The sequence below is a fragment of the Plectropomus leopardus genome, chromosome 12, assembly GCF_026936395.1.
Source record: "Plectropomus leopardus strain MGB_pleo_1.0 chromosome 12, ASM2693639v1, whole genome shotgun sequence".
NCBI lineage: Eukaryota > Metazoa > Chordata > Actinopteri > Perciformes > Serranidae > Plectropomus > Plectropomus leopardus.
In genome coordinates, this window is record NC_142187.1 from 29,818,584 (window position 1) to 29,827,272 (window position 8,689).

The following is an 8,689-nucleotide window of genomic DNA, read 5'->3' on the forward strand; positions in this document are numbered from 1 at the left end:
ATGTTTGGCATTTTTTATTCGTTACTGAACTTTATAAGTACAAACAAACAGGGCACATTTTCAAGTCTTGTTCATTAAATAACTTAAAACAAAGTTTCTACAAAATGTTAGAAATAGGGCAAAAATATGAAAAATTAAACACACTAATAAAAAACTAATAAAACAAAAACAGAGCTGTCAGAGTAACTAAACCATATCTATAATTTTTCACACTGTTAAGCGATGATCTACAAAAAGTGAAGAATTTACGAGGAAAACTTAAACATATCAAAACATTACGGATCTCGCGTGAGGTGGAATCGTATCTCGCGAGATACTAGGCCGATTAAGGAGGAGGAGGAAGAGGAGCGTGTTGTTTGTTTAGGTTTTCGCAGACAAAATGGGGACTCTTTCCTGCTTTGTCTGTATGTCTGGGCTTTTTGTGCTCCTTGCGAGCTCATCAGCATCTTCAGATGTGTTCGACAGCGTGTTAGGAAACACGGCATCCTGCCACAAGTCATGTGAAATGACATATAGTTTGCACACGTATCCTCGGGTGAGTACTCATCTCGATGGGGTAAAGTAACGTCTGCTAGCTAACGTTTGGTAACTAATCAAAAGTGGGCCTGTGTAGTTAAATATGTGATTCGCGTTTTGTTTAGTTAAATGTTGTTTGTGAAGGATAGTGAGTTATGAAAAGTTGAAAGTGCGTCATGTTTCACGGTGGTTGTTTGTCGTCTGGTCCTGTGGTTTGTTTTGTAGGAGGAGGAACTGTACGCCTGCCAGAGAGGCTGCCGTCTCTTCTCCATTTGTCAGTTTGTTCGTGACAACGACGACCTGAATCAGACCAAATCTGATTGTGAATCAAGTAAGCCATGCGCTGAGCCTTTGACCTATTTTATAATACGAGTGTACGCTGCCCAGGCCTCTATGTTATAACTTATCACCTGCTGTAAAGCTATAAACAGTTGGTCCTGCATAATATGTAATCAGCCCACATACAGTGCTGTGCAAACGTCTTAGGCCACCTTATTTTAGCAAAATTATAATGATCATGCATAAGTATTTACTGTAATACAACCAAAACATACAATAATATGTACACAGTATTAAAAAGTAGGGGTCGACTGATATTGGTTTTTCAGGGTCGATACCGATTATTAGTAACTAATGAGACCGACAACCGATATTTGGAACCGATATGCATTTACAACAAAGATTAAAATCTTTCTGTCAACATTTAGAAAAACTCCAACTCAAAACAATGTTTAAATGCCTTTAGCAAATGTTTTGTCAAAACTTTCTATATCAAATACAGCAAGTTCCCAGCATTTTTTTTAATAAAGTCAAGATAAAATTAAAACGAATAAATACATTATCTCTCACCTGATGACAGCTGAGATAGGCTCCAGCCCCCTTGCGACCCTTATGAGGACAAGCAGTTACGGACAATGAATGGATGAATGAGTAAATAAAAATAGCTCCCTAAGGTTTAACAAAGTAAAAGTTTGTCCCATGGTAATGCTTTCTTTGCTCCTTTTAAATAATTTAATTTAACTGGCTATCATGAGAAAAAACGCAGATACAGTTAATTGTCAAAATGCCACACATCAGCACCGATAATTGGCCAGGCAGACAATCTGTCAGCCCTTATTAAAAATGCAAATATAGCAAAATAAAACACCTTTTAAAGGGTAAAGTTGCAAGTATTTGGTGTGACCTCCCTTTCCATTTAACAGGTCTTGAACTCCCTCGGGCAGACAATATGAGATTTACAATATTAATCTTATGGGGCCATATTCACAAAGCTTCCTAGTACCAAAAGTTGCCCCTAGTGATGAAATTTTAAGAAAATTCATATAATTTTGAAATTCTCAAGAATTTCCCCTTAAAATTATGACTAGGTCTGGGTAAAGATAAAAGTTATTTATAAATAATCTTAGTCCTCAAGCAGAGCAGAAAATGGTGGCAAAGACAAAGAGGTGGGAGAAATATTTCCAAACACTGGTTGACAGTGAGTAAATGTAATGCCACATATTAGATGGTGCAAGGATAATGTTTGCAGTCAAACTCAGTAGAAATGCACTCAATCGCCCACTCGATGCAGTAACGGTATAATGCCAGAAAAAAAGAAATCACACCACTTGATGTTCGGCATCTGGAAAAATGCGATGTGTGATCGCACAAGCAGTGCTTTCACAGTCTCATACTGTGACACAGTTCGTTTCATTTCCACTGGGTGTCTGCACCTCGCAGGCCCACAAAAAGATGTCTGTGACAACCAATCACATCTGTTAAAACAATGTGTCATACCCGTCAATAGGGTCAACCACACTTCCTCACTAAGTTGAAAGTTTGTCTCTTTTCAGTTCAGAGTTGCTCTGAGACCTTTTCTAAATCACTCCTAAGCTAGGACTCCCTGTCAGAATTTATTAGGCTAAGTTAGAAGCTCTCAGAGTTTTCTCAGGATGTTTGTGAATATGGCTCCTGGTGTTTTTATACCAGGTTGCATTCGAGACATGTCCAAAGCTCAATATTGTTTGAGCCACCTTTGTTATGGTTGTACGATTCCATGTTTCACATCAATATTGACATCAGTCTGAAGGAGCCGTTTTGTTCAGACTTCCTTACAACAACTTTGCTTAAACAACATTTGCACGGTACTGTATTTACACACCCAGCTCCATATAAGTGGTTCTCAGTGTCTCTTTTTTTCCTGTTTGTAAGCCTGTTTTACCACCTGTTAACCTCTCATCACCTCAAAACTTCCACAGCCTGTCGTGAAGCCTACACCCATTCTGATGAGCAGTATGCATGCAACCTGGGCTGCCAAAATCAGCTTCCTTTTGCTGAGCAACGGCATGAGCAGGTATAAGTATGTAACAATCACTCAAACCCCTTTTTTCACCAAATTAGTTCTGGTTCTTGAAGTGGTTCCGTTCAGGATTCTGGAAAACTTGGTGCAAGTGAACCAACTTGTGTTACCACCAGTTTTGATTAAAAAAAATTTAATCACAGATGTGTCATCAACGGCAGGCAATGCACACAGTAATGAAGAGTAGTAGCTAAAATCACAGATCAAATTGATTACTTGCAAACTTTTGTTCTGTTATTACGGATGTTTTTATTCATTGAAGAAAAAAATAACAAGCATGAACCAGTGATTAATGACACAAGTGCACAAGCTGTTTTTGTGTGACGATTTCTCACTTGATCTCTCCATCCTCTCTTTACAAGCATTTATATATGACTCGACGGCTGATGTCTTAACAGTCAGGTCAAGAAGAACCTGCTATTTTGTTTTTCCAGCTGTGAACCAGCTTTCCAGGTTCTGAAGCAATTTGTTTTTGGTGGAGAAGCTCTGATTGGTTTGAAATTTGGTGTAGAAACCACTACAGAACGGTTCGATGCTGATGGAAAAGGGGTATCAGTGGTCTGTGTTTATATGCAGATGTCTTAATAAAAAACAGCACACTCAATATTGATTTTTGTTTTCCCAGTTGGAGGCCATGATGCCGAGGATTCACCTGCTGTACCCCCTGACTCTGGTCCGAGGGTTCTGGGAGGATATGATGAGTCAGGCCCACAGCTTCATCACTTCCACTTGGACGTTCTACCTCCAGGCCGATGATGGCAAAGTTGTCATCTTCCAGGTATCGTACCAAGTGAAAAATTGGGCGATCTAATCAGATAATCTGTATGCAACAACACAGTTCATCCTGTGCAAATATCATGAAGTACACTGTAAAAATCTGATTCTGTTTCACAGACTGAACCACAAGTCAGGTTTTTCTCCCAGTTTGAGGAGGAAAAAGACAAGGAGGAGCCGCAGAAGAGCTGTAAGTCCTCTGTTCAATTTTTTTTAAACAAAGGATGAAGTTTTTAATGTAAAGGCCTAAAAATATAGCAACATGCGTCACAACTTTTTTAGAAAAGCTTTTTTTAGTCTTCTACTATAAGTAAGATTTGCTTAAAAAACAACTGTGTCCAGCTGTTCCAGGAAATGCAATTTGACAAAGCTATTTGACCATCTGGCATGCAGTTTTCAGTGCCACGGGGTAATGAAATAGAAAATATTGAAAGACAAACCCAACATATCCATGATTTTGGTTTTTATGTGGAATTTATTAACAAGAAAACTTAGAATTATATAAATTTATTATATAGAATAATATTTTATCTATATATTTACTTGTCCTTTTATATCTTGTTTTATATGAACTATTTAATTATATATTTCCTTACTTAGTTTTATATTTTCCTTATTTGTTTATTTTTGCTCTTAAAATATTTGAAGTCTGTAACCAGTGAGAAGGATGTGGAATGACAGCGGGTGGGATATCTGCAAATGGGAGATTAGGGAATGAGTTAACAGAACTTGTTTGTTTCATGTTCTTGTTGTAAGCCTTATATGTCAGCCAGAGAACAGTTTACACTGCCATCTTATATATGCCTTTGCTCAATGTCTTAATACAGGTGTAAAATCAATGAAAAGATTAGAGAGAGAGAGAATAATGCCATCAATTTCCTTCTTAATCTACATTCTAAAAAATCATAATTCTTGTAATACACTCAGGGACATAAACAGGTTAAATCTGTGCATGTCAGTGACTTTTATTTCTCATTTTAAGTCCCTGGGTTGAGCCCAGTTTACAAAGAATACCATCGCACTTTAATCCAGGAGAGGGACCGAGATCTGACCGGAGACCGCAGCTTCGATGATGAATACAACCTCTTCAGCTGTCTTTCAAGGTTGGTTAGCACATGTTTGTCTACGTTGTCGAGGGAGTTAAATTGTTTAACTTGCTTCGTAGAGCGTGACATTAACAGTACCAGCCACGCAGACTTTTTACTATTTGTGCTTTCCTCCTCAGGAACCCATGGCTACCAGGGTGGATCCTCACCACAACTCTGATCCTGTCTGTGCTGGTGCTGATCTGGATCTGCTGTGCCACTGTGGCGACCGCTGTAGACCAGTATGTACCTGCTGAGGTACGTTCTGCTTTTTCTAACAATACCTGGCACTTGAGTTACCACGGTGTAATATAAGGGTTGTGTAGTTTTATTTTTCTGCTCCCAATGATTGATTGCTTTTTTGGGGTAACTGCTCATAATGTGTGTGACCTGAAGACGTTAACACAATAGTTTGACATTTTGGGAAATGCACATATTCACTTTCTTGCGGGTAGTTTGATGAGAAGAATCTGACGCCCCTCCCTCTGTTTTGGAGGGTGACCTGGTCAACAATCAGCCTGTTGGCTGACGTGGGAGGGTCGTTGCCTTGATTAAGCTCACCTGGGACTTCCAGGCTACAAAAGCTGCCCCAGGTGTTAACTTGCTCCCCCCCTTGGTCTATAATTCTCCTGGACTTCCATATCAACTATCTTCTTATTGCACAAATTAAACAAACAAGATCTAACATTTAGTAACCTTTAGACTAGTGTCCTCACAATACTAGAATTTCTAACTTTGATAAAATAACTTTAAAAATATCAATATTTGATACTTCTTTCACTAAAGTACCTCAGGAATTAGTCCTAAAAGCCAGAAATGAGTGAGCATTTCAGTACCTCCTGTTCCCTCATTTCAAAGTGAGTGAGTTTTTGGATGTGTAAAATAAGGTCTTTGGTTAAAACAAGCTGAAGAGACTTTCATGCTTTGTTCTGTGACATAAAATATGTCAGTTAATACCCCTCTCATTAACTTTAAAGCTTTTATGTGTTTTAAAAAGGCGGATGCTAACAAGTGGCTAAATGAGACTACAGAACATCATCACGCTGAACACAGCTTTACAGCCTCGTTATGCTGGGATGTGACAGTCGTGTAGTTCATTTATGTCCTAATATTAGCTTCTTACTTCTGGCGATTGCACTTTGGCTTCAAAAATTATGAAAGTGTCACAAGAACATAACTGCTGTGTCGTCCTACAGTATGACACTAAGTTCTGCTCTTCTCTCATTCTCCGCCGGTGTCCCCGCTGGTGTCTCCGAATATCTGCTGCGCCGGTGTCTCAGAATCTCTTCTAGAGCACTAAAATGTCTAGTCCAGCCCTGATACTGTCATTTATTAGCATACTCTTGGCTTACAGTAACCGCTGAACACCGGTGTAAGCGGCTGCCTCCTTCTGCTCTGTGTGTGTGTGTGTGTGTGTGTGTGTGTGTGTGTGTGTGTGTGTGTGTGTGTGTGTGTGTGTGTGTGTGTGTGTGTGTGTGTGTGTGTGACGAAGACATGATGAGAGGACATGATAAGAGGACATGCTGGACACGGTTTGAGTTCAGATGCAGTGAGTTTCGAGCTTGGTTATGCTGAAAGAATAAATTGATATCTGATGTTTGATTCCTTCCAACAACAAGCAGATAACATGTAAATATGCAGAGATGACAACAAAGCGTTACTTCGGGACTGTTGTGTAGCTGTGCTGCTTCCTGAATGTTCCACTCTAACAACTTTAATTAATCTGTACTCATCACATCTCAGCCTATCATACCCTTATGTAATGAAAAACAAACAAAAAAAGAAATTATCGGTCATTTATATCTTGACGGCCATGAGAAGCTGTAAAATATCAATATCGGTTGAAATAATCATTATCGTGCATCACTGATCAAAACAGCCATAAATAGAAGAAAAGTCAAGTCAACAAGAACATACAATATGATAAAATTGTAACACAAACATAGCATTGCACAAACAACAAAATAAAATGAAATTAAGACAAAATAAATTGATATAAAATACAGGTAGAGCCAGGCAGTGTGGTTGGGTATGTCTTCATCATGATGTTTAAAAGGCTAATGTAAAGAGATGGGTCTTAATAAGACGGGTTTTAAATGTCTCATACATGTCAGCAATGTCTAAAATGTTAAAACCCAAAACAATATTTCAAAGTTTTCTTTTTTTTCCATCAGAAATTGAGCATCTATGGGGACAGGGAGTACGTCAAGGAACAGAAACTGACTCCATATCCAGCGTCCTCCCTGCTGATCATTACCTCCAAAGGCCCAGAAGAAGAAGAAGCCGGGCCGCTCCCCTCCAAAGTCAACCTGGGCCAGTCCGACATCTAGACGCCAAAGCTGTAGCAGAGAAGGGATTTCCTCTTTTATGAATAATCTTAAGTTGATTTTTACCCTCTGGCACAAGACCTGTGCTTCTTGTGGTTTAAACAGAAGTAACTACTCACAGAGCATTTTGTATTTCTGATATAATGTCTCCCTTTGATGCTTTTAAAATTGGAGTACTGAAAAGGTGTTTTTTCTGTATATTGGTACAATTGAGGCATTACAGTATAGTGATGATGGTGAGAGTAAAATATGTTTTGGGGATTTTTCTTCAGTTTCGATGTGTGCGTTAGATCCCTGTTGGTGTGCTTATTTTATTGAATAATGGCTAAATGAAATTATTTGTGACTTGAAGTGATGCAGGTTTCAACCTCAACTTTTGGTAAAAATAGATTGTGCTAATATTGCAGACTTTACCTGTTTGTTTCCATGTTTCTACTGCCGTGATTTACAGATGATATAGGGTTTTACAATAAAATTCTAAGCTCTTAATCCTAATTAATAGTGACGGTACACATGGTAGGTCTTTCCTGCTTCACTGTTCTCATAATGACCGATCTGAATTAAATACAAAGGAGTGAAGGTGTTGACATGGGTGTGACTTTTTTCTGTCGTTATGTACTGTAGCTGACTTGCGGTCTTTCAGTAAACAAACGTTTTTAACACAATAACGTAGCTGCAGTATCATACTGTAGTATGATCGTACTACAGTATGATACTAAGTTCCTTGTTGCAATGAAAGTCTTACTTGCATCTCTGGTGTTTCATTACAGTGGGCATAATACTTCCTCGTTTTATACCTCTGCGCCGGCGACAACCATGGCCAGAGTTTCCAGTCTGTTTATCTAACTCATTTTTATTGCAGCATGTGTATCTAGTGGTATGAAAAAAATGATTCGACTATATCATTCTAGTAGGCTACCAAAAGTTAAATTTTTATTTGTCAAATTAAAAAAATAGATACTTAGTGTCCCAGTAACGAGGCAATATTGTCACACAAAAAATGTGCGATACTAAACTGTTTTAAACAATGTATTTATGAGTAATCACACAACTTGATTTTTACTGGAAATTCAGGGGTACAATCTTGTTACTGTACACTACATTATTTTTAGGATTATGTACTCCATTTGTCAGTTTTTCAGCATCCCCAGGCATTTTCTGAGTGTGTTATTGCTTATGTGTGATTACCCTCAGAACTGTTTCTTTGTATGTGATGATTTGAATGACTGTGTGGACTGCTCTGAGGTGACAGGTCAGAGATGCAGCAATTACACAGTTCATAAAAAATTTAATTCATGGGTAAATTAACCTGCTAATTAACCTTGACCAGGGACAAAAACGAGATGCGAGGCCCCCTATTAACCTCCCTTTTCTCCCACTCTATGTACTGTGTACATCTTTTCTGTGTTGAAATACCAACTAGCCTCCTGATTTGTCGTGTGGTAATTTGATTTAGTGGAACCGCGCCGCTTTTACACATCGCAGTCTGTTTACAGGTCTTGGGCTGTACAAATTCAGAAATGAAAAAAGTCAGTAATCCAGTATAAATGTAATTTGCTTCCAACTCTGCCATATGTAGTCTGGTGGAAAATTTGTATGAAAATCCACATGAATCTGTAACCAAATAAAAAAAATGCTGGACAAAGGAG

General features: G+C 38.4%; 1 protein-coding gene across 1 annotated transcript; it reads left to right on the forward strand.

Annotated features, from left to right (window-relative positions):
- Positions 1-312: 312 nt before the first annotated feature.
- Positions 313-7,627, forward strand: tmem59 (transmembrane protein 59). Its single transcript, XM_042498022.2, has 8 exons — positions 313-535; positions 742-847; positions 2,754-2,848; positions 3,480-3,632; positions 3,749-3,818; positions 4,611-4,731; positions 4,854-4,971; positions 6,888-7,627. The coding sequence occupies exons 1-8, from the start codon at positions 380-382 to the stop codon at positions 7,041-7,043; spliced, it is 975 nt and encodes a 324-aa protein (XP_042353956.1). The 5' UTR covers positions 313-379; the 3' UTR covers positions 7,044-7,627.
- Positions 7,628-8,689: the final 1,062 nt, after the last annotated feature.

Coding starts and splice junctions, on each gene's coding strand:
- tmem59 (XM_042498022.2), top strand. CDS start 380: ATGGGGACTCTTTCCTGCTTTGTCTGTATGTCTGGGCTTTTTGTGCTC. Junction 3,819..4,610: donor GGAGGAGCCGCAGAAGAGCT/GTAAGTCCTCTG, acceptor TCTCATTTTAAG/TCCCTGGGTTGAGCCCAGTT. Junction 4,972..6,887: donor ACCAGTATGTACCTGCTGAG/GTACGTTCTGCT, acceptor TTTTTCCATCAG/AAATTGAGCATCTATGGGGA.